The sequence below is a fragment of the Sceloporus occidentalis genome, unplaced genomic scaffold, assembly GCF_023333645.1.
Source record: "Sceloporus occidentalis isolate IW3139 unplaced genomic scaffold, rSceOcc1.0.p SCAF_15, whole genome shotgun sequence".
NCBI lineage: Eukaryota > Metazoa > Chordata > Lepidosauria > Squamata > Phrynosomatidae > Sceloporus > Sceloporus occidentalis.
This window is the reverse complement of record NW_028316995.1, coordinates 4,287,997-4,314,883: the sequence shown is the minus strand read 5'-3', so window position 1 is coordinate 4,314,883 and position 26,887 is coordinate 4,287,997. Positions and strand designations below refer to the sequence as shown.

At 41.6% G+C, this 26,887-nt stretch overlaps 1 protein-coding gene across 1 annotated transcript in view; it reads right to left on the bottom strand.

The window, feature by feature from the left end:
* The window catches only part of LOC149303165 (DNA mismatch repair protein Msh2-like), a 48,351-nt gene extending 21,931 nt beyond the window's left edge, over positions 1–26,420 (bottom strand). The window contains exons 1-9 of the mRNA XM_089481472.1: positions 26,213–26,420; positions 25,816–25,817; positions 25,057–25,146; positions 24,639–24,917; positions 24,254–24,400; positions 23,981–24,130; positions 21,536–21,669; positions 5,687–5,886; positions 1,747–1,856 (exon numbers count right to left, since the gene is read on the bottom strand). Of these exons, the coding sequence (XP_089337598.1) occupies positions 1,747–1,856; positions 5,687–5,886; positions 21,536–21,669; positions 23,981–24,130; positions 24,254–24,400; positions 24,639–24,917; positions 25,057–25,146; positions 25,816–25,817; positions 26,213–26,420 (1,320 nt within the window). The remainder of the gene's footprint in view (positions 1–1,746; positions 1,857–5,686; positions 5,887–21,535; positions 21,670–23,980; positions 24,131–24,253; positions 24,401–24,638; positions 24,918–25,056; positions 25,147–25,815; positions 25,818–26,212) is intronic.
* Between the last annotated feature and the right edge of the window lie 467 nt (positions 26,421–26,887).

Here is a 26,887-nt window from a genome sequence, read left to right as displayed (position 1 = left end):
GGTGGCTAAAAGCCCAGTAAATATCAGATCAGTCACGCAAATAAGCACTCTGTATCCACACGCAATCCTTGCATTTGTCCTCTAATGCTCACAATTTGATTAAACAATCATTTTAAGACCTAAATTATAGGACTTGTGAACATTCTATGAAAACAAAGACTATTCAGCAACGTGAGTTACAAATTGAATGTTGAAAATGAGAGTAAAAATAGCCTGTTATTATGATCCGTGAGATTAAATGGTGTGAGAAGAAGTAACGAAGTGTAACAGCTTGTTAGCTAAACGTAATACTGTGTAACTCCAAGAAGAAGTCAGGGAAAGGCTAAATTATAGCGTGCAGACTCATACATGGTGCTACAAGAATGAACCCAGAGCTATACAGCACTCCTGGAACACAAATGGTGCGGGAGTGTGTGTAATATATATATATATATATATATATATATATATAGTGTAAAGGTTGTAGCTGTATTAGTCCAGTGGTGTCGGTATAAAATGATTCCAAAATTTTGTTAGTCCAATTAAAAAGGTGTTATAAAATATAATAAAAATATATTTTTATTATATCTTTTCATGTGAAAACACTGATGAAATGACACTCTGCTACAATGTAAAGTAGTGAGTGTACAGCCTGTATAACAGTGGAAATTTGCTGTCCCCTCAAAATAACTCAACACACAGCCATTAACGTCTAATACCTTGGCAACAAAAGTGGAAAAAAGTGTCAATATTTTGTGTGGCCACCATTATTTTCCAGTACTGCCTTAACCCTCTTGGGCATGTAGATCACCAGAGCTTTATATATGTATATATAATATATTTTTTTTCTAGAATAGGTGTCTGATTAAAGGTCTAACCATAATCGATAGCCTTTCCACAGAACTGATTAAGTACTTTCACACATGTATCTCTTTATCTCCATAATATGTATATCTTAGGAGTGCATTTGCAGAACACTTTAAGAGATCACGTCCACGCACGGAACACAATATGTATTTCTACATGCAAACAGGTGTATGTATTTTTAGTAACGTCTCCTAACCTAACGATCCTGGCTTCTGCCAAAAAAGAAGGGTCTAGGCCCCTGCAACAAAGTCAGTACGTATATGCAAGTCCTAATGGGCTTCTTGACACAAGTTGTAAGTACGTATAGGAACATCCTAATAGGGCTTATAGTAAGATAATAGGGTTAATAAGGCAATAAAATAGTGCAATGCTAGCCCATAAGAATCAGAGCCTTTATGAAAAGTTGATAACTTTTATTGGGTCAACACAGCCTCCTCCGGAGTAAGCGGGAAAGACCGCTAATCGGCTCAGCAGTCCCTCTATATGTGGAAAAGGGTAACCTACACTTTCTTGGGGCTAAATTGTGGCAACATCTACAGCTGATGGACAGGTTCACGAGGTTAACATTCAAAGAATTCAAATGATGCCCTGATACCCGGGAGCGCGGTAACTTTAATTGAGACAAAATCTATGATGCAAGCGACTTTCCAGAAAACAGAGATACAAACTGATGTATAATACCGACACCATATTCTTGTGATTACATTTACAGAGGAACTTTTAAAGTTCCGTATAGAAACGCTTCAATTAATAACTGCAGTTAAAGAGAAGCATAGGGACTCTTCAAACCCTTATATGGGGAAACAATTTCTAGATATTACATTTAAACCATTTTTTTGGGGGGGGTATAATGAACATAAGACACATTGATGCCTACAGTTCCTTAGTAATTTCACACACCTGATCCATGTCCAAGGTTGTTTCAATCATTTCTTGAAATTTGGAAAAATCGGTCACCAGATCAGAGAGGGGAGTCACGAACACCGCCAGCAGCAGCATCTGATGGGAGCCTAAAAAAGAAAAAAACAAAAAAAAAAACGGTATCATAGCATAAGCAAAACCATTAGATTTAATCAGGGTGTGATTTAGGTTTAAATAATCAGATTATCTATCATTATATTGTGCCTCTCTCTCTAGCCACATCGGGCCTGGTATTAGACTGTTCAAAGCGTTCTGTAGCTGGGAAAACATATCCCCAACATAGCCCATAACTACACCCTGTATGATGCATAATACAGTGTGTGTAAGCACGCACTCCCCGATTTAACTATACATTATACAGCGTTTGCCAAGATCTTCATGCAACTGAAGCTCGCTGGGGTTGGACGGTCTTAAATTCAAATTATGCCAAGGAGTTCAAACGTAATTCCTGCCGACTCGGCATTTATTGATTAAAACCAAAAGTGGTACATAAAAAATATCTGCAGCTTTGCACCAAGCTATAAGCTACAGACCAATAAATCTCTCTCTAGCTTGCAAGCAGGGACCTCTCTACCTAATATATCGGCTTGTCTTATTCTGTTAATTCTTGTTTTGGTTATACCCTTTCAATATATGTTCTGCATGTATGTATGTATGTATGTATGTATGTATGTATGTATAGCACATTGTTGGTGCTATATAAGAAAAAAAATTATAAAAATCATTTGTAGAGACTGGATTGTGCTATTGAAGTAGAGCAATGGAAATTTCTATAAAATAACAAAAAAAATGTGGTTTGTTGGTATTTATAAGATTTTAATTTTATTTTTGATTGTCCCAATCCTTTCTTCCCCTCATTCTTTATTTCTGAGACAATGGCTTTGGCAACAGTGGATATGGAAAAGGGCAAGTATTACACTACTCTAATTTGGAAGCCGATATAAGAAGCCCGGCCCGGCCAACAGCTGATGAATAACTAAGCCAGGAGAGACTTCAGAGCTGTGGTCAGTCTCTTCTCCTTCCTTCAGCATCTCTTAAAGAGCATTAGTTATTTTTTTTAGCAATTTTGATTTGAGTTTTAGACATAGACCACCCATCTAACAGACGCCAACATACAAACAGTCAAGCAGTGCTATATAATTCTATAGTAAACTATTCAAGTTGGTATTTATGGAGAAAATTCATAACTGAAATGGATAATGTAAGGGATTGAGAAGGCAAATCTGACCAGTGGATTAAAAACTTCAATATGTATAATCGTGAAACTGAAAAGTTCCAATATTAATGTCAAGGTCGGACAACGCACTGCAAGTGGAAAATTATTTTGATGAAATAAAATCGGAGCATTGGAGGACTCGGATAGGTCAATGAGAGAAGAGAAACGCCGCATTAGGCTTGGATTCATGCCGCTTCTAACAACTCAGTTTATTGGTAATGGCACGAAGGACCGAGCACATGCCACTTATGTCATTTGAACAGACGATGGACGACCTGTTCCGCAGCTTTCAACAGATGAAACTCTCCTTAATGGAACACATTATGTCTGAAATTGTGTAATAAAGTTAAGGAGAACATTTTCAAATAGTCACAGGAGAAAGCAAAAATATCAACAGAATGTTACGGCTTGTCTAGAGAAGAACTATGCCGACATAAAACTTTATGTTAAAACTTATGAGTGTTTGGATGTAGCCGAACTTTATAAAATTGAGTATTCTCTTTGTGTAGGGTTTTCGTATCTGTAAAAAAGAAAATTAAGATGTCTAAAATTTTAGATTTGCTAGTGGTAACGGGCGGTCAGACACTGTACCTGCGGGTCCCGGTAATCCCGCAAGGCTGAGAGAGAGTGACATGAGACAGAGATCTAAACCTTAGGGGGCCTGTGTGTAAACCCATGAGGACACTGCCAAAGGTTCTTCCCAGAATGAATCCTTTAAGTGTGTCAATTACATTCTTTTCCTGGTTCATCATTTTTCATGGAATGCTTGATTTTCCAATCCCACCAAAGCAGGCGCTGATAGGATGTTGGCAGAGAAACGTATCTCATGGGTTCCCGTGTTGTTTTTATTTGATCGGACTGTTCAAAGGGAAGACAGACAGATCCGCCGGGTTTATTTGCTTAACATTCTAAAGATCTCAACAGAGAACTTCAGCGGGATTTCAAAGTTTACGGCATATTGGAGACAATTTAGCTTGGCATCCAGCACGTTACTGTATGCACTCTAATTGCTGGAGTTAGAAAATGAGCCTTCTCTGTGATTTAAGTGCCCTAAATGCCGCTACATAAAGATGAAGGCTCAGTCACGCTTCCATGGAAATCCATGAGTAGCAGCCAATCTCACGTATGTGTCAGATTAATACCATTTTTCTAGCGTACATGCAATTGGCTGCTACCCCACCGATTACAACAGGAGTTCATGTTCTTTTACTAGAATGGGAGAGCTGCCGAGAATGTGCCAGATGTATTTCTTCTGTTTTACGATTCCTGGTTAAAGCAGAGGTAGCCAGACGAGGACCTAAATGAGAGAAGCCTCGTTTTCTAAATCCAATAACCAAAGAATGGCAGGACAAACCTGAATGCAACGCATGGGCGTCTAGACTATATTTCTCTAAGGTTTTGTCCTAGTGTGACAGTGCTTTTAAAGCAGTGCATGGATAAAACCCATCATCATCAGAGGAACAAACCGCTATAACTAAATATGGACTCCGATCTTATTCACATTTCCCTCCCCCAGTTCTCAGGATCCCCGGTGAAGACTGCATCTGAATCCCACCGCTAGGACAAGGGATGACCTAGAAATTGTCAGTTTTTAACGGGAGTTCAGTTTAATAGATTATGCAAAGACTGGAAATAATGAAATTATATTTATGATAGGTTTTTACCAAGTAGGTGCCCCTGCTGGCTGAGCCGCGTTCTTTCGTTTTTTTGCCCAAGGATTCTGAACCGCTACACAACTAGGAGACAATCACGGGAAAAGTGACGGACGTAAACAGGCTGATCGACAAGGAAAGAGATGGCGTGTCCAGATACATCAATGTATCCCCGCTGAGATGTTTTAACTATAACGCCCAGCTTGCAGTGGAAATAGCATGAATTAAATTCATCCCAGTGTGCGTAGTTTCCTAGAGCCCAGGCCATGTTTATTTCATGGTACTTTCTATAAAAATCGGTGGAATACCAGCTCCGGAATTCTATTTTTTTTTCATTAGGAAAAAAAAAAAGTGAGAATCTGCTTCTTTTAGTTAAAACCCCAACAGATTAAAGAGGAAGTAATGGAGTGTAGCAAACCCCGCTACAATAGTAGTTGCTGCCTTCTGGGTACCGTGCCTCAGGTCATCAACTAGATCAAACAAACAAAAAATATCCCCCCAAAAAGGGCTTAAGAAATATTACTTTTAAGAACAGTGAGAGACAAATGAAAAACTGTTTAACCCTTTATAGTCAATTACAAAAGTAAAAATAGTTAATTCTTCCATAAGACAAAAAATAAAAGAAATCAAAAAACCTCAATAGAGCAGAGGTCACCGACGCGTTTCATCCATGTTGCTGGACTTTTTAATCTATGACAAAAATGACTGAGGAAGGTCTTATGATTTATATTACCGTTACAGGGTAACTCACAGCTTCCACGAGCTTTCCAAAGATCAACTGTTTATCATGAATACAACAGGGTTCCAGACAATCCATCTTTTGATCCAGACTCCTATAAAAGGTGAACTCTTCGTTCATTGCCTTTTAGGAGCAGGACCTGTTCTTTGAGCAGAATTTGTATTACAATCACTGTTTTTAGGAGAATTACTCAAGGTCAATCAAAAGATCCCTGTAACCCCCCACTAAACAAGCTGATCGTAACTTACAATTATAATATCCATTATACTGAAAGCTCTGAAATCAGGACTGAGCTCGGATTTAAGTACCTACCGTCGTATTTCTCTAGAGCTTCGGTAACACCGGGCAGGTGGTTAACCGCCTGATAAAGTCTGTAGCAATCCTGGAGGTTCGCAGTCTGTCTCTGGAACTTCTTTGCCAAGCGACTGAGATCCGGGAAACGTCGAAGCAGATCTTCCTGAAGACACTGCCTGAGTTCTGCATCCGTCACAAACGCTTCCACCAAGTCTAACCTGCAACAAACGTACAAATGTCAGCATGTTCCAAAAAAACGGAACTCGGAGGTAGTTATACCAACTTCTTTCATATACTAACAACTCGCATGAAGCCGAACCAAAGAAAAGAAAACAGTTTTGGATGAAGAACGGACTTAAGATTTGTCATAAAAGTTGACAAGGGTTTCAGTCCAACCACAGCTTAAGTTTATGAAGAATAGCGCTTTATGTGCCTGCAAAAACCGGTTACAAAGTAATGTGAACCTGCCTATAATATATCCTAACGCAGCGTGCGGATTTTAGATTTGTGATCTTGCTGAAGATATTCAAAAAAAAGTCAGAAATCACTTAGATATTTCCTTGTTTTCCATGAAAACAGCTAGCTGTTACATCACTACAAAAGGGGTTTCTAACGATCAATTCGTCTTTTTTTTTTTTTTTCTCAATTCTCCGTTTATTGCACGTATGGTAACATAGACATGGTATAAAGTACCGAGTACAGAGGTAAAACAGCGGAGCAGTTTACAAATACAGCATAGGCGGATACTGCACACGGATAGAAATGGCCAGGAAAACATGAGACATTGAGAACACTAGTGGAACAAATCAGGTACGTAAAAGAGTAAAGCCACCCCCAAAGGGGGAGGACAGAATGAGACCGATAAGCCATTCGGAACCCAATAATACAGTACCATAAAATGTGTAAGACAAAAGGAAACCAAAACAGAATAAAACAAGTCTGTCCCAGGGTCCAGCAGGTAGCTCCACTACTAAATCACGTTAACCAAAGGCACGAACATACAAAAACGGACATAAAGAGACGCGGGAAGGAACCGTCTCTAGGACTAACACCCAGAAGGAGAGTAGTAGCGAACCCCTAGAGGGACACAGGGAAAGGACGATGTTCCAGGGACGCGATGAACGACCTCCAGTGAAACCACTTAAGTTCAACTTTATGACCCGCCCCCCTAGCTGACCATATGAGAACTTCCATCTGGTATGTGAATTCGACCTGGTTAACCCAGGCCATAAAAGAGGGAGGGGAGGCTGATTTCCAGTGGCGGGGGAGGACCGCGTTGGCCGCGTTAATCAGATGAAACGTCAAGGATCGCTTGTAGCTAGAAAAAGAAGTCTGCGTGTGATGGAGCAGAATGGCCTCAGGAGAAGCCTGGAAATCGGGATTGGCGACATCACGGATCACCGTCGTGACGGAATCCCAAAAGGATCTGATATCTGGGCAGGACCACCAAATATGCAACAGGGAGCCGGGATGAGCACCGCACCTCCAGCAGGTTGGGGGAACCTGAGGGGCGAATCTGTGAATGTCTAGGGGAACCCTGTACCATCTCGTAAGTATCTTAAAAGACGTCTTCTGCATTCGACTAGACGTGTGCCCATTAACTAACCAGTTAGGGGCGCACATAAAACATACAAATGTGTAAAAGTGTAGTATTACTTTAGACATACAACGTATTCTTTATACTGTTAATATATTTAATTAAACACGTATAAGAAAACTGGCATGAGACGCTGGGAATATAACCCCAGATATAACACGTATTTCTATGTACATCACACACTCAACATGAATCTTTTACGCTTCTGTTGCTTTTTTCCTGGAACCTGACCCGATTTAAGTGCGAGAATCGCCTGTAAAAATGATTAAACTCAAAGCAATAAACTATAAGATGACAAGCGTAACACACCGCGCACGACGACAACTTACACGTTATCACAAACCAAAAGCCGGGGATTTGACTCAAGGACTAAAGACGCTCGACTCAATACCGAAACGAAGATGTAAAGTGTTTATTTCTACGAAAAAGGCCACGACGGCAGTAAAAAATTACTAACTGCAAACAACGAGCCCGTGCCATTTATTTTCATGTTGAGGCTCCGGAGAAGGCTGCATTGCAGAGACGCCGGATGCAGAACACCGCAGCCAAGAGCCAGGACGGATTCCAGGGATCGGAAAAACACTTATCCCTGTGAATAAACCAGCAAGACGGCACTCGAGGGGTTACTAATAAACCGGATTCACTCCCTATAATGACCATTGTTTAAATTGGTTTTAAATAGGGTACAGTGAGGTTAGGATCTAAGGCTTATGGAGAGGAAAAATAAGCTATTTTGCACTTGTTACCGATAATTATTATTATAAGGGAACGACAATTATAATAAATGTAAAAAAAATGTTAAGTGTCATTCCGAATCACAGCGATAGCGTAGACAAGGAATATTCCACGAGCTACTATGGCAACTGCACCACGTTGCATAAGAGATGCTGTTTATACATTAAAATAAATGTGTCGCCAGGAATCCATCATCCTTACAGCGTTTTAACAGAGGAAAGCAAGAATTCAGCGCATACCCAGCGAAAAGCTTTAAAAAAAACAACATAAAACACCCATAAATATTGGGGATTCCGTCACGTTACATGGCCATATCTAACGTTACACAACTATACCGTTTACAGGATCAGTGGGACCGCACCGCATTTTAACCCAAAGGAGACTTGAGCTTTTTCGGCTGTGTGCTGCTCTATTTTGGTATATTTTTTTGTATATTTTTTTGTGCTAAGCATATTATCGTGTCCGCATCTTCATGGGAAACCGTGCTGATAGGTAATATTTCCATTCTAACTCCACAAACACAGAGCAGGGTTTTTAACACTTAAAGAGATAGTCAAGCCATTGTATGCACTTTATGGGATACAATAACTGAAAAGTCCCTTTGAATTAAAGTTGTATCCCTTTTGCAAATGCATGGGGGGTTCTGCAGACGCCCCTTCCCCCTGCCGCCAGCTACTTGCTTGATTTACTCTTCTGCAGTAAGCTCCAGCGCTTTAAACACACCAAGGGGTTAATGTAAATACCAAATTCCAAAAGTATATGTGACGTTTTAAAGGGCTGGTATTCCATTTTTCTCCCAATATCAGAGAAAAAACGATTTGACTTGAGGAACATTCATATTGTTAACCATGTCTACGCTGGGGGGTAGCATCAAGGTATTGCCAAAACTGGACTCTCTCTCAAGGACCGTTCCCCACCATGCAGCGTAATTCTATGAGCGTTTCATTAATTGCAGTGCCGTTATTTTACTATATGGCACAAAAAAGGTTTGGGGAATCTGATTTCAGTAACATTTACTGTATAGCCAACTGTAGCTCCTGGTTTTGATTTCAGAAGTCAATACGGATCAATCGCCAGTCACAGGAATCCCTGTAGGACTTTATACTAAGATCAAAACACCCACGGAAAGGCTAGAGCCACCATATCCTAATCATTTATTTTTCTTTAACCCCTTCGTGACAAAGGCTGATTTTACTTTTTGTACCCTTCGTGACAGTGGCCGTTTTAACATTTCTGCGCTGCTCGTGTTTAGCTGTAATTTTCTTCTTTCCCGTTTACTGAACCCACACACATTAGATAGTTTTTTTCAGGACAAGAAGGGCTTTCTTTAGATGACATTGTTTTGATTGTATCATATTATTTACTACTAAAAAAAGTATAAAATATGGTGAAAAATTTAGAAAAAAATGACTGTTTCTAAATTTTAGTTGAAAAATCTTTTACTCATCTATAAAAGGTAATGAAAAAACCTGCTAAATGGATTCTACTATTTGTCCTGAGTTTAGAAATACCCAATGTTTTTATGTTTTTTTGCTTTTTTCTACCCATTATGGGGCAATAAGTACAGGTAGCGTTTTGCTATTTCAAAGCCATTTTTTCCAAATCTGGTAATTCTTCCCCTCATGTGCCATTTCGGGTATCTTTGAACCCGGCCAATGCAATTTACCCCATCAAATCATATATTTTTGAAAACTAGACAGCCCAGGGTATTCCAAATGCTAGTATTTTAACTCTTTCCATGCACCATATCTACCACCAGTCTTTGTCAAACTTTGTGGTAGTCATTTTTTTGCATTTGTTTTGTCACACACATTTTACTTCAGGTATGAATTAAAAGGTTCTCGTTTATGTCACTATCACAAAACACCCCAATATGTGTTCAGCAATATCTCCTGAGTACAGTGACACCTCACATGAATGATTTTGCCTGGCTGTTTGGGGGCAAAAGGGCCACATTTGGGGCATGCGCATTTTTCAATGTTGAACTTTGGCATTTGGGGATCCACTGCCCATGCCCCATTTGGTACATCTTTGAGCCGGGCCATTTCAGTGTGCCCAATAAACCCATATATTTTTGAAAACTAGACACCCCAGGGTATTTCAAATGCTAGTATTTTAACTCTTTCCATGCACCATATCTACCACCAGTCTTTGTCAAACTTTGTGGTAGTCATTTTTTTGCATTTGGTTTTCCACACACATTTTACTTCAGGTATGAATTAAAAAGTTCTCGTATATGTCACTATCACAAAACACCCCAATATGTGTTCAGCAACATCTCCTGAGTACAGCGATACCTCACATGAAGGATTTTGCCTGGCCGTTTGGGGGCAAAAGGGCCACATTTGGGGCATGCGCATTTTTCAATGTTGAACTTTGGCATTTGGGGATCCACTGCCCATGCCCTATTTGGTACATCTTTGAGCCGGGCCATTTCAGTGTGCCCAACAAAACCATATATTTTTCAAAACTAGACACCACAGGGTATTTTAAATGCTGGTATTTTAACTCTTTGCATGCACACATTTTACCACCAGCATGTTTTCAAAGTTTGCAGTAGTATTTTTGTGTGTGTATTTTTCCCACACACACCTACTTTATGTATGAATTTACAGCTCCTGGTATATGCCGCTGTCACACGACACCCCATAATGTGTTCAGCAACATCTCCTGAGTGCAGTGATATCCCACATGCATGGGTGTGTCATTTTTGTGGGAACTAAAAGGCCACATTTGGTACGTGTGCATTTTTCTAATTGGAAATTAGGTGTGTGGCCATCCTTCCCCCGGTGTTAATTGGGACGTTGTTGAACCTGGCCAATTCAATTTACCCCATCAAATCATACCTTTTTTAAAAGTAGACACCCCACGGGCATTTAATATGCCAGTATTTTAACTCTTTCCATGCGAGAATTGTTTTAAGCTAATATGCTAATTTTAGGACTTGCTCACAAAAATATATTTTTTATATATATATATTTTTTTGTCTTTTTAAAAAAAAAATTTTAACATTTTTTTTCAACTTGGAGGTTCCCCTGATAGTGACATCAGTGGGAAATGATCTTTACATTTTACTAGTTTTTTTACTATTTTTTTTCTAATTATTATAAATTTTATTTTATTTTTTAATTTATTTTTACTAATCACACTGATTAGAAAGCTGGCTTCCATTGACTTGCATGGTGAATGCAGTACCTGTATTCAACCTGCAAGTGGAGCCAAAGTTCTCTAGATGGTCTGGACCGTCTAGCGAACTTTTAAAATTTGTTTGTTCCTGTTACAGGGCAGCGGCCATCTTGCTTGATGGCGAAGATCATCGGCAGCTGCGGCTGTGACCGCTCTCCGGAGCGGTCACAGCCCATCGAAAGGTAAGTGTTTGGTGTCGCTGGATGCCTCCTGATCGAGGCATTCCAGCGACACCATTTAAGTTTAGGAGGCGATCGTCGATCGCCTCCTAAACGCTTTTAATACGGGCGTCCGCCGCCATACAAAGTATGGCGGATGTTGACGCCCCGTGGAGGGGCCAGAGATGGCCCCTTCGTTCCGATAGCGGCGTTGCTGAATGCCTCGAGGTCGAGGCATTCAGCAACGTTTTTTGGGTGCAGAAAGCGAAAACAGATCGCTTTCTGCACCCGTTTAAAGACGTGCCGGTCCTGGCACGTCAATTGTCGTAAAGCACATGCTTTTCCGTGTCGTGCCAGGACCGGCAATTGTCGTTAAGGGGTTAAACACCTAGGAACTTACATGTTAACCCCCTACATCCCATATTCCTTTAGCTCACGTTTCCTAGTCCCTCCCTGCAATATTTATACTAGTGTGGCGGGTCCATCCCTAACGGCACTTTTACCTCTCACCCTAACTCCCTTTAGATTGTTAGCTCATTTGATCAGGACCCTTCTGTAAGTCAAACCTTTATGTTATATACTACTCGTTATGTCCTGTCTACCCATTGCACAGCACTACGGAATATGATGGCGCTATATAAAATAGTAATTTTTTCACTTAACCATCTGTCGCCATCTGGTGGCTGGAGGCTGCATATGTCGGGTACATCTGCTGTTCAGAATTACGGGGTCCGCGGTTGGATCATATGGTCGTCAGTGACATCATGAATTTAAGGCTATCTTTTGGTTGTACGAAACAGACGAGACCACCACATCTTAGATTTCAAAAGCTTCAGGCATCTCCTCTGACTCTGAGGCTACGATTACATGCTCTCCAATAGGCAATATGAGCAAAGCAGGCATGCGAAATTAATATAATTAATAATTGGTTTATAAAGCACCATCATATCTGCTGGCGCCGTACAAATACACATCTGCACGTCACACGGATATGATTTCTGTTTGTATTTCAGTGCAGCGCCTCTTTGGGAAAAGCAAAATTCCAAGCTCATAATTACCAAGGTGTTTGCTGGGATCACTTATTACGACGAACATAAGGAGACATTACTGCAAACGGCATCGAAGAGTCGCTGGCTTCAATTATTCAGACATTGCTTTGCTTGGTGATACGGCTGCAACACACAAACGCTTCCTTCGGAAAAACCAAAAACCTAGCAATTTCAGTGTCGCACAGACACCTAAAACACTACGACCAACCATAATTACCAAGGCTTTCAGTTCTTACGAGTCGAGCGGCAAACATCTGGATAGCAAACAGCCCCCCGTCCGCGGAGACTCTCGGTTAATGCCCCGTATCCTCTAAAACGCTGTCAAATCCTTTGGCCTGCTCTAAACAGCATTTAGAAGCAATAATGGGCATTTTCCAGAAGAAAAGTCTGTTTCACTACTCTGCTAGCACTTCGTTGGGTGATAAGATCAACCCCTTGATGTAATCACCAGTAACAAACTTTGAACAGCATGTAAACCATGATGGGATCCTTTCTGTGCTCTTAATGGGCTTCCTACACCGTTCTTTTGACGGAAGGTGTGTTTGACGGGACTGTTACGACGTTTGTTTGGACAGGTATGATACTGAGCCATGGACTGAAAGCTACCTGCATTCCCCTTCTTGCCATGGCACGGACAATATGCTATTGGCTCGTTGACCCCAACTTAAAATGTCTTGGGGCAAGGATATAAATACCCCCATTACCTGTATGCGTTCTTAACACATTACTTCAGCAAAGCATTTCATTTTAGACGTGATTCATAGAGCAAAATGTAGATCAGCACAGCCGCCATCTACAATACTTTCATAATCCTACCCATCTCACATACGCGCATTTGGAAGCATTTTTACATATATAACTTTCATACAAAAACAGAATAAATTACGGAATATAAATCCGTCCTACGCCACAGGCCTGAACCCCAGGCCCATATCACTAGAACACATGTTCTTTAGTATCTCACATATCACATATGTCATATGATTATATTAGGAATGAAGTTACACTAAGTAGAAATATTTAAAATATAAGTATTTTATCACCTCCCTTCTCTCCTCCAAACATAACGAGATCCCTTAATCTTTCCCGATACTTTCTAGCCTGCATTTCGTTCTCAGATTAGTAGCCCTCTCCTGTCCTCTTGTGGATGTAGATGGAATTGCGCCTCAATTCACAAAGCTAGCCGGAGCTCATCCCAGGATCCTTGCGTCTGATGGCAACATGTGATAATATTGGGAGCCAGCTTTAATTTCATGAACGCCAGCCTCCACCCGCTGCCCCCACCAGACACCAGGGAGTCAGAAGCAGTGGTAAGTCGGGGGGGGGGAGGTTATATGGAGGCAGAGTGCCCTTTGATATGCCTTTTAACCCGCTATATGCCACTCTGCCTCCAGAAATGCCTTTTAACCCCCTATATGACACCAGAGTGGCAAGCAGGTTGGCAAATAAAAGGAAATAAAAACAAAAATAAATATTTTTCTTAATCATAGCTTTTATTAAATATGAAAACAGTTGACATGAATTAATAAAGAAATAAAAGTTTCTTACAAGAATATCGTGAAGAATAATGTGATCACTGTTTTGTTCCACTGAATAAAATGGAACTTTTTAATCTAAAAAATGTTTGCAGTAGTAAATGTTTTGATTCCATTATGTGTAATATATTTAATTTATTAGGGCTTTTTAACACTTTTGCTTTCTGGCATTTTAATACAAATAATGTGATAAAAAGAATGTTTTATAGTTATTTGTATGGCAAATGGTGTGACTCGGGTATGTATAAGGGGTGCGTGTGGGTATAAGAGCTCGACCGCGAGATACAATATATGGGGCTGCTCTCCAAATGTTTCCAGGGCTGCTTTTCAGTCCCAGTCCGGCCCTGGGAAGAACACATCAGAAGCGATGCATTTTCATAAATATAACGAAAGAACAAAATCTAGGTTACAAAAAAAATAAAAAATTTGCTGCAATCCATGTAACTGATTTAGTTTTAGGTAGAAAGGGAATCAGATCTCCGGTAAAAAGTTACACGCAGGGTTCCTGTCCTGAAATCCTCTCCTGCCTCCACCTAAATCGTAACATTTACAGTCTTATACATCAACTAAACCTACCAAGAGAAGCTGATTCCGCGTGTTATCCGTGGTGACACGCGTGTTACTCTCTCTCCTGTACACTGGAGGGAAGTCTCGCTCCATCAGAATATTACCGGCACGTGAATGGAAGCCGCTATGTCGGTCCTGGGAAACACACTAAGAACACGCAGTACATTTTCATGACCTTACTTGTTAAATTATGCATGATACAGGGCCAACTTCATTAACTAGCCTTTTAAAGTTAAACTTGGATCCGCAAACACAACGTGCCGTTGGAACACAGGAGTGATGGGAGTGATAAAGGGCCTCTGTGCGCCTATGAAGAGATTCTATTAACCCCTTAAGGACCAGAATGTTGTTTTTACCTTCTGTACCCTTTGGGACCAAGGCTGTTTTAACACTTTTGCGGCGCTCGTGTTTAGATGTAATTTTCTCCTCTCCCATTTAGCGAACTCACACAAGTTATATATTGTTTTTTCATGGCAAGAAGGGCTTTCTTCAGATACCATTTTTTGATCATATTATCTAATTTCCTATAAAAAAATAAAAATAAAATATGATGAAAAAAGAAAAAAAGAAAAAAAAAAACATTTTCGGACTTTTACCTGAAAAATCTTTTACTCATCCAAAAAAGCTAATGAAAAAAACTGCTAAATAGATTCTACTATTTGTCCTGAGATTTTATGGTTTTTTTTTTGCTTTTTTCTGCAAGTTATTGGGCAATAAGTACAAGTAGCGTTTCGCTATTTTAAAACCATTTTTTTCCCCCCAAAGCTGATCTTTCTGCCCCATGTTCTATTTCGGGTATCTTTGAAGTTGGACAATGCAATTTACCCCATCAAACCATATGTTTTTAAAAACTAGACACCTCAAGGTATTTCAAATGCTGGTATTTTTACCTTTTACATGCACTAATTCTAAAATTGTGCTTCATGTATGGATTTACAGCTCCTGGTATACGTCCCTTTAAAACAAGACCCCAATATGCGTTCAGCGACATCCTCCGAGTACAGTGATACCCCCCATGTATGGGTCTGTCTAGTGTTTATGGTTAAAAGGCCACATTTGGGCCTTTGAGCCCGGCCACTCCAATTTACACCCCCATCAAACGCTCTTTTTTTTTTTTTTTTAAATGGACACCCCTTGGGTAATCGAAATGCTTTTACTTTAACTCTTTCCATGTTAAGATTTTTGGGAAGATTCAGCGCTAATTGTAGCACTTGCTCATAATAAACTTATTTTATTCTTTTTGGACTTTTTTTTTTTTTTTTTTTACATTTTACTGGAACTGGATGGTTCCTCTGATGCATAATTAATTTTAAATGTTACCACTTCCTATTTTGTTTTTTTAATATTTTACTGGGCTCCATTGACTTGCATGGATGAATGCAGTACCTGTATTCAACCTGCAACTGTTACAGAGTTCTCTAGAGGAACTTTTTTTTATTTTTTTTGGACGTGCTGCCATCTTGCGATTGGCAAAATCATTCACAGTGGCAGTTGTGACTGCTCTCCGGAGTAGTCACAGCGCGTCCTGGGGTGAGTGTTCGGTGTTGCTGAATTACTCAACATCCACGCATTACAGCAACACCGTTTAAGCGAAGAAAGTGATTGTAGATCACTTTCTAAGCTTGTTTAATGAAATGACGAGCCAGGCACGCCATTGGTCGTTAAGTGATCCTTTTTTGCGTGACGTGCCAGACCCGTCAATAGACGTTAAGGGGTTAAAAGTCAGCCGTTTTCAGCTACAATAGTCATTTACAACATTAACGCCGTCTGTATGAAATTTGCTTTTCTTTTAAAAACATGTGACTCCAAACTTTTGAACGGTAGCGTATGTATACTACCTTATATACTGTACCATACAACCCTGCGGGGAACAATCCCTTAACTTTAACAGCACACCACCAGCCTCCGTGTTCATGTTTCACCCCACTTTCGGCTGCTCGAAGCAGCCAGAGGCAGGAAAGCGCTCCTATCGAAATCTATGACAGCACTTTCTGCATGAGCCAGCGCTGCATACGATACGGTCCCTTTAAGTTTTTGTTTTTTGGGGTTTTTTTTAGCACTCCCAGGCTATACCCAACGCAGATTGTATTGAGCCAGATCAAAACAAAGTATCCGATTCCGATTTCTTACTATAACGTAAAATATTAAAATAAAACATGTTCCTGAGATCCACCTTCCCGCAGTGACACATGTAGGTTTAATTTGTGTATTTTTTAAACCTGTGACATGACCCAGGGATACCTGAAGAAGTAGCTGCATGATTTCTGAAACGAGATACAGAGGCCCCGACTGGGGCATCCAAAATCGGCGGCCCGTTTGCGGCCCTCGAGGCGCGCGGTTGCGCAGTCGCTGCGGTAAAGCGAGTCCACGTGTTATTGCTTTTCGAATAATGGATGTTGGATATTCTTTGCTGCCTACGCAGTGAAACTGCCTCACCCACACGTTTCATACGGATTGCGAAATCAGAAACCTGTTGGAACCGGCTGCATGCTAATAGGTTTAAATGCCCTCGAGGCAGAACACGGAACACGAGGCACGCAAAGTGCACAATAGCGCAGTAAGGCAGCCGTGCTCAGAGAACACCAACACGCTGGGTTACACGGGCTCCAGTAAATTTTTTGTTTATTTTAAATAATTTAATAAACTGGGTGTTAAAAACAGCATAATAAAAAATCCTTGAGGAAAAAAAGCATTTCTTGTTTTTATTTCCCAACCTGCCCCCAGTTATGCGCATTTGAGCCCAGGCTTGCCACATGCCCCCAGATATGCCACTCTGCCCCCCACTTAGCTTGGTGGCTGGTAGGGGCAGCTGGTGAGCGTCTGTGTGATGCACATAGACAAACCTCTGCTTCTGGCCGGCACCTTCACTGGAGCTTCTATGACTGAGCACCGGAAGGTCGTGTGATGCCAGTGCTCCATCATAGAAGCCCCAGTGGAAGGGCCGATGTCCGCGTGCATCGCACAGACGCCCACCGGCCGCCAGAGAGAACGATCCGGGCCCCCTGCAGGGCTGCGGCTGATCCTCCTTTCTGGCATCCGGCGAACGTTGCGTAATGTGTGCAGACAACGAGGGGCATTTGTTCTGAAAAAACCCTCATCTTATATTTGATAAAATAGATTCATCTAATCGATAACGAAAATCGTTGCCAAAGAATTTCACAATCGATTTTATCGATTAGTTGTTGCAGTCCTAGTAACACTCACAGGATTATCTACGGCATTCTCACGTTAGAAAAGGCTATTTACGATGTAATTCTATTTTCCGTGCTCTGGGTGGCGTTCGGGTGAATACTTGGCTTTGCGATGCATTACATAGTAACCGTGAAAGCCTCAGTTACTATTTCCATACACCGATAAAAATATAGAATTTAATTTAATAAGGACGCAAACTTGAATCAGTCCTTGGCCTTGTCTTAGATTAAGGATAGAGACATGCCTATCCCATACGCCAGGGGTGTCCAAGTTTTTTCTGCAGTGGGCCACTTCATCAGAATTGTATCCGTGCGAGGGCCGCACTCATTTTTCACTGTGAAAAAATATGGCCTTTAATAAGATATGCAGATTAAAAAAAAGTAAAATGACACAAAACCTTTACTCTTCCTCTCACTGATTTCTGGGCCTAGAAAGTTTTGTGACTACAAATTCAGGATTCTGGATAAGTAAAAATGAAATAGTTCTATTTATTTTAGGGATGCAGCTAAATGAAAATTCTGGACCAAAACCGAAAATTCAGGGTTCACTTAGCCGAAACTGAAAGTGACCCCCCACACACTTTTATTAAAAGTAAGTTGCACACCAAAATTGTACAAAAAAAATATATATTATGATTGTTAACAGCAATCTCAGGCATACCCAGATTCCAGCATGTACTGGTTGGCTGGGCATTGTACCGGTAATTTTTGTCCAATTTTAGTGTGTAACCACACTTTTATTAAAAGTAACACACCACAACTGGACAAAAAAAATCAACAATATGACTTGGCATGATAGGAGTGTGATTGCTAACAGCAAACACACTCTTTTCATACCCAGGCAACCAGTAAATGCTGGAACCGAGGCATAATGGGACTGTGATTGCTGTTAGCAGATTGCCGTTAGCAATCACACTCCTATCATGCCAAGTCAGCCAGTACATGCTGGTACAGGGTGGCTGTAAGTGCAGACCCCATACTGCTGGCAGCATCAATACACAAGGGGGGCAGCTAGCCAGGTTTCAGCATGTACTGGCTGACTTGGCATGATAGGAGTGTGATTGCCAACAGCAATCACAGTCCCATCATGCCTAGGTTCCAGCACTTACACATCCATGCTATATCACACACACTCATTCATTCATTCACACATTAATTCATTCACAGGCATACTCATTCAAACAACCTCCCCCACTCCCTTACCTACTACAGCTCTCGATGCCGCTCACAGACTTCAGCAGGGGGCGCGGCCTCCCTCGTTCTCCCCACAGAGGCATGACTGGAGCAGAGAATAGACCCTCCCACAAGTAAGCAGAAGGGCTTGTGATCCTGGCTGCCGATCTCAAGCGGGCCGCACCTCGAGGTCACGCGGGCCGCATGTTGGACGCCCCTGCCATACACGCTTAAATTCCTTTACTAGATGGACCACTTCTGCTGGGAGGCGGTTCTATTTATGTACCACCCTCATTAAAACAGATTTTTTTTTTATAGATGCATAGAATATAATATCAATCCAAATGTAATTTAAAGAGGTTTTATAATCAAGCATGATCATATTACATGGCTGCAATCTTGCATGTAAGCACACAAAACACTACAAGACATAAGGGATGATGGGAGTTTAGTCCCGCAGAAGTTACTCCCTGTTGGCTGGGCTCCCTTTGTATTTACAGAGCCTCATAATCAGACTCGTACAGGTACATGTCTGCTTAGCAGTGATTTGAAATAGTATTTTTTGTTACATTTCTCGTGACAATCTTAGGATTTGACAAATAAATTCAAAGTCCACAAGGGGGCGCCCACATCTCCACCAGATACCTTCCACAGCGCCTGGGGGGGAGTTGGCATTGATAACTATTTAGTTAGATATTTCTGGATATAAAGTTACAAGCAAACAACTGGAAAGTAAATAGAAAAAATATGTTTGACAGAATATTTGCTGCCGAATGTTTCCCTCAGACACCCAGAGGAGTAAACGCACAGCCCTGGGTCATCAAATGATCCCCTGCCATATAAGATAAACAGCCAGCCACACATCATGATACTGAGACATACACCGATCAGCCGTAACATTATGTCCACCTGCCTAATATTGTGTAGGTCCCCTTTTTCCGCCAAAACAGCCCTGCCCCGTCGAGGCATGGACTCCACTAGATCTCTGAAGGTGTGCTGTGGTATCCGGCACCAAGACGTTAGCAGCAGATCCTTTAAGTCCTGTAAGCTGCGAGATGGGGCCTCCATGTATGCATCCTGGTGCCATGTGTTCTCCAGGTAAGCAAGGCACACGCACCCGGCCATCCACGTGATGTAAAAGAAATTGTGATTCATCAGACCAGGCCAGCCGCTTCCATGGCTCCGTGGTCCAGTTCTTATGCTCACATGCCCATTGTAGGCAGACAGCCCACAAGAGCTGCAGTTTGGGAGATGCTCTGACCCGGTCTTCTCGCCATCACAATTTAGCTCTTGTCAAAGCCGCTCAGATCCTTAAGCTGCCCATTTTTGTTGCTTCTAACGCATTACCTCGAGGACCAAAGGTTCACTTGCTGCCTAATATATCCCACCCACTGACAGGTGCCATGATACCAAGATTATCAGCGTTATTCACTTCATCATCAGTGGTCATAATGTTACGGCTGATTCCGTGTATGTGTTTTCGTTTTTGTTGGCAAACCATAAAAATTGTTTCAGACACATTAAGAGCCGGCAGCAGCCCATGGCAGGGCCAGCATTATCTAATCAGACTGTACTTCACCATTACAAAGCCTGCCTCAAGCAATCAATAAGCAGCAACTTAACAAATAGGTACAGATACAATAATGGGAACGATTCTACAGGTTCTGTCCGCCCTTCCCATAGTATACACACGTTAGGGGGGTTTTTAATACCGGTCCGATGCTCACGGTGTAACATGAACTTACTGCACGGAACATGTAGGATTTGGGAAAAGTGACAGATCCACATTAAGTCTGCAGGGGAGTTGCAGTTTCACCTCACCGACTTCACGCTGCATTCAAGGACCAATTCTGGTCTCTCCTTTAAGGACTGAGCTGGTTCTGCATCATTTATAGTTAAAACTGAATTGGCCCTTAAGAAATAAGTCCGTGTATGCATCATACAGAACCAGCTAACCTCTTCTCGAAGAAGCAGCTCTCTGGGATCGGCCCTTCATAATGTATAGAGAAATCCAGGAGTTCAGAAGGCAACCTTTCTGTAAAACGCCTGCTTTAGTAAACAAGCCCTTAAGAAAACAAATAGCAAAGCAAGCGCACAAATTGTTACACCTGTCTCCAGAAGCCAATCCAGAATTGCAAGTTCTCTGGGGCACTGCGGTCACTATGGTAAGAATGAGATAAAAGTTAAGGTACTCCATAAACTTATACCGCCTGCCACAAAGGTCACGCTGCCAGAGGCTTTGTGGCCATTTAGCAGACCAGACCCTGCACCTACAGCATCAGAACCGCTGGATGGTTCTCAAAATAACAAGTGGGCTTGAATTCTGCATCCTGACAGTGAACCTAGCCCATGGAAATGGTATGAAAAACTGGGTGAGAATAACTAGTGAATAAAAAAAACCCCTCCCCCCGCTCACAGACAATTGAAAAAGAGACTAATATGCTTCCAATTGTCTGACTATGGAATGTACAGAAGGATACTGCTTTAAAAACTAGACACATTCTGTCAAACAAGCAGAATTTGACATGATAAAGCTATACGACATATGGGAATCGTTCTGACATTCACAACACTACTATTTCTAATCCTGTATTAGAAGTGAAATTCAGCAGAGAGAGTGGAACCGCACCTTTAACAGCCTTGTTATATTTCATATAAAACAAGGAAAATATGTACCTTTCCTCAATCTTGTTCTTGTCCATGAGAGGCTGTTTGATCCACTGATTTACCAGCCTTTGTCCTTGGGGGGTTTTGCACTTATTTAACAGTCCGGCTAAAGACTGCGTCCCACTGGTATCCTCTGCGGACCCCTATAAAAGTAAATAATGAGTTAATTAATTGCGACTGATCCACTTGAACACATTTCCTAGACCAAGTTACATGTGGCCAAATGCTGCTCAGGGACAGGAAACCCCCCCCACCACCACGGTAAGCCTAGTGTAGTGATTAGCCAGACAGACATACACAGAGAGACGCGCAGACACACTATTATATACGCGCATACGCAATAAAATTGCATAAGGGTTTTGTAATGATCAATTGTCCTTTTAAAATTAAACCTGGATCAGCAGACAACATGCCATTGGAAAACAGTGGTGGGAGTGATGATGGGCCTCTACACACCTATGAAGATACTCAAATCCCTTTCAGAAATTAGGAAGTTTGTGACCCCAAACTTTTGAACGGTAAGTGTGTGTGAGCACATGTAAATATTTCAATGGCAGATAAGGCTTTCCATCCCCAGGCATCTCTCTCGTAACTAGATGGTAATTATGATGTCATGGAGACATCTTTAAAGGTCCATATTTTTTTTTTTTACTATTTAAAAAAATATTTTTATTCATTTTTTGAAGGAGATGAAACTTCGTTTTCCCCTCCTTTCACTTTGAGTCACAAACTATGGCTCCGTAGCGGACTGCAGTACTGGTGATCAGCCTGCAGTGGGGTCATCAGAGGTCACAGCAGGGTTTGGATAGATTTTTGTTCAGGCATTCTGTTAATTAAGAGTAACCGGCGCTCGTGCAAAGCCTCATTAAACCTAATCTCATTAAACAGGGGAGATCTCATGTACTGCCAGGCAAATGTATCTGCTGGTGCCAAAACCACAGGATGTATAAGTCATATGGTCATTAAGGGGTTAAACACCCCCAAACAGGGTCGGGGCAGACTACATATCACCAGCACCCTAATTCTTTACATTTCTCAGAAGGCAATGCCGTTGAGACATGTCTTGCGATGGCTGGGTACAGCACCGTGCCCACACAAGTCTGAATAAAGCTACCCGAAACGGTGAGAGATAACATAATGGGGAGGAATAATCATGTAGATCCTGATGAAAGAAAATGATGATACCTTTCCCAAACATGTGTGTGATTATACATTATATATATATATATATATATTTGTGTGTGCGTTTGTGATGTTTATAATAAGTAAACATTGCTTACTTTATTATTAAAACAATTATTGTATAAAGAGATATTTAGGAAACGTGACGGATCAGCTTTAGGTTTGCAGGAGAACGGCCCCGTCACATTTACAGGCGAGAAGCACCTTAGTCAAATCGTTATCTGGCAGGCTTATCAGGTTTCAATACGCATGTATTCACATGTATGGAAAGAGAGACAATATTCGGCAGGCACACGTATTATAGATGTTACGGTTTAGTTCGGGGGGGGGGGTTTATGGTCACTGGGTAGTTTTACCGGATCGCTGAAACTGCTGAAAGAACAATATTTTGCTCCTGCAAAGCACAATGATGGTGACAGACTCTTCCCGCTCCCATCGCTTCTAATATCAATTATTAATACAGCAACACAAACGGTTCCGCTGGCCCAGCACACGAGTTGTAGTATTTACTAATGCATTGGATCCCGCTCAACAGCTAACATACTCCAAAACCAAAATCTGCACATAACCTTTAGACGTAAAACCAAACGCAACTGCGTTTCTTAATACAATGTGCCACAAAAAGTAGAACCAGCGTCCGTGCCGTGAGAAGCACATCCTATGTATAAATTTTTGTGATTTTATGCAAAAAAAATTAAAATATGAATGTGGTGCTGTGGCTTATGGGCATGGATAACAGACACATTTACATATAAACATATATAATATAATCAATACGAGAATATATTTTGTGTTCATAGTGCCAACAGATTCCACAGGGTTGTACAATCTACTTACTCATAAGAATAACATATAAACAAAGACATAAGGTGTGGCGGTCCCTGCTCCCTGGAGCTTATGCTAAAAACAAATCACACAGTATAAAATACTAACACTAAACACACAAAGACACACTAGGTGTGAACGTTCAGCCGGTACACCTGCGGACATCATTTCAGACCAGTATATGAGAGCAAACAGCAAAAAAAGATACAAAACAATGGAGAACTGGTGGTACGATGCTGGTAATTTTCTGACATTTTGGGGTCTGCATGCACTACAAACACTTATCATACAAAGCTGGCACCACGACTGCATACAAGTGACAGTAAAAGAGCTCACTTAGCCCCAATACACCTTTACATCGTCACTTATGCCCCACGATCGGCGCATTAAATACAATGGTTAGGACATTAGACTATTATACACCGAAAGAATGTCTCCTGTGCTCACCTGGAAAAGGTTTAATGCACCAACAGCGGCGTTATCCAGCTTCATGTACTGACTGAGGTCAAAGCTGGCCAACTGGAATTGTCCAAAATTAGACTCATCAGACAACAGCTCTAGATACTTCACGACTGCAGACAGCGAGGACATGGCGACCTGGAAGCGTAGAAAAAGACGGTGGATACGATACTGTTTATCTAGAGAAGAACACATTAAACGACGCAACGGACGAAGAGCGCCGGCAAACGTCTCGTACAGATGAGACGGTTACGTCTGTACCTGTTTTTCCATCTCGGGTAACGCAGCGCTGGTGACCTGCTCTCCCTTTTTCGATTTCAGCAAGCGGTTCAGATCCTGCACACTGTCTTTCGTGGTAAATTCAGCTTTTTTTCTGTCGGTAATCAGAACGCCTCCTCTCCGAACAATCTGTGGCGACACAAGAAAAGATGCACGTAATAAACAAAAGTTAGAATTAAAAAAAATAGAGAATTAACTCATTTCTTAATTACGAACTGTTTCGACAACTGCATCGCATCACAACAGGATTCCAACTGCATATCATGGAACCGTGTGCCAGTGACTCTTGACATGATGTATAAGCATGTGAGCAGACAGGCTCAGCCACACGCGGATTTAAAGGGACACCCCAATGTATATGATTTACCTGCCGCACTTTGGCCATGTCTCCAGCCACCTCTCCTCCGGGCATCACACATTCCTTTGGCCCGATCTGAACCAGCAAAGCTTCCAGGTTGGAGAACTGGTCGTTATCCGGGAATTCGCACACGCCGAGCTTTCTCAGAGTCGAGTCCACATAACCGACGCCGACCAATCTCTGTCCATCAACAACGACCAATTTGATGCCCACAACCCCGACGGCTGTAGACATATTATTATTTCCAAATAGAATCTCTTCGAACTGCGTGAGGTTTCCTGGCGATGCCTATTCAGGAGAAAGAGTGAATGAATGAAAGAAAGAATGAAAAGGTAATAAAGACCACAGATTACCAACCTTCCAATGTACATCTTTCTACGAGTAATTCGGAAATGTAACAGACGTATTAAAAAAATAATAACTATACCTTGAAAGCCAAGTGCCACTCATTAGATGATTTGCTTCCAGATTTATTTTTATACACTTCTACTCGATACTGACGGACAAGAAGCAGATCCTTCACAACAGATTCAAAGTTCATTTTACTGAGAACGACCGATTCCAGTTTTTTGTTTCCTTAAAAACAGAAAAAGAAAATCAGTTTGTAAGTAATGCCCCTTGTACAGCATAACATTGGGCCCTCCTGGTGGCCCTTTGATGGTGGCGCCAAGGAGTTCTGTAATTAGTACGCAGGATGTTTGTGATCATGTGACCGGTTTCCAATGCATCTGTGCAACAGATTACCCAATAACACATTGTGAGGGGGGGTCCGACGCATTTTACAGGGGCCCGAGCAATCTGCCCATCTATTATTTGATGACACCAATAACTAAATCCCGCTACGATCGTAGGTAATCCCCACCGAAGTTATTTGAATATTAGAACAACACAGCAGTATAAGGTTATGAATATCAATCCTATATTGACTAGTCTCGGGTTCACGACACGCATTGTGTTTATTTTATTGTGTATTTTATTCTCTATTTTCCGTCTGCGGACAAAGAAAAGAAATAATCTAGCGTGCAAACTACTTTCAAAAATCTGAACGTGAAAAGGATTTGGGGAGGGGGCAACATGGGATGTAAAATGTAGAGCAGCTGCCCTGGAAGGATTGGTATAAGATTATTAGATGGATCTGGGCAAGATCTCAGTGCTATGGCGCTGCTAGAATATGTAAGCCGGGGACCGCTGAGACCTAGCAGCGAAAGACGATATTATTTTACTAAGCTACATAATATCAAGCATCCCTGCAGCAGCCCCCCATCCTTTTCATCAGCCTTTGGGCTACCTAATAAATCTCTTAGGCACTATAGCAACATCCTGATTGACAGTGAGATTTGTGTCACTCAAATTATGGAGGGGCCACATGCTGTCTGATAGCCTGCGCTTCATTAGGGCTTTTGTGTCTTCTGGTACTCCAGATGCAGCAGAGTACAACCCATGTGATTCTCTGATAAGCTGCTGACTGCCTGAGTATGTTGGGAGTCGCAGTCCACATCACACAGAGCCAGACTAAGACTTTCTTGGCCCAGATTAATTATAAATAAGCTACTAGCGGTCTGTGAGCCGGGTGTATCCCCCACCTGATCCCAAGTACTTGATGACCCCATTGGTCTTGAAAACCTCTTTGGCCGCAAAGAGCGCATCGCTGCCGTGCACTGTGTAGTAATCGCTCCGGTCAAACACTCGCACTGTCGTCTCCGGCTTTTCGGGCATAGAGTAGTAGAAGTGGATGAAGCCGCTCTCGGCCCCGCTGTCCATAGACAGCTTTTCCTTAGGTTGCACGGCCATGCTGGAATCTCCCGCCAACACAGTGGGGCTGAACGGTGACAGTAAGAATGGGAGGAGCCGCGTCGAGCGGGCAATGACGCCATAGCCGCGCGACCTCGTAGAGCGGCTCGGTGCGCCATGTAAGAAAAGGGCAATGTGTATTCACAGTTAAACGAAACGTATAAGCTACGTGCAAAATTGTGCAAAAAGAATTGCCCATTATATATATATGTATATATTGGTGTAACTATCCTATACAGTGCCATGGACGCTGCCTAGCATAGTGTGATCCAAGAATACATATTACATAACCTGCGGCATATTCCTCTCGAATATAATCAAAAATATAATTCAGCTCACCTTCATATATGGCGTTTTCATTGGGTTAGAGACGTTTATAATAAATACCGTAATTAATCGCGAAATAGATTACAACATATAGTAATAGTATCAAAACTGCTTTATATGGAAGAATAAAACAAAAGCTG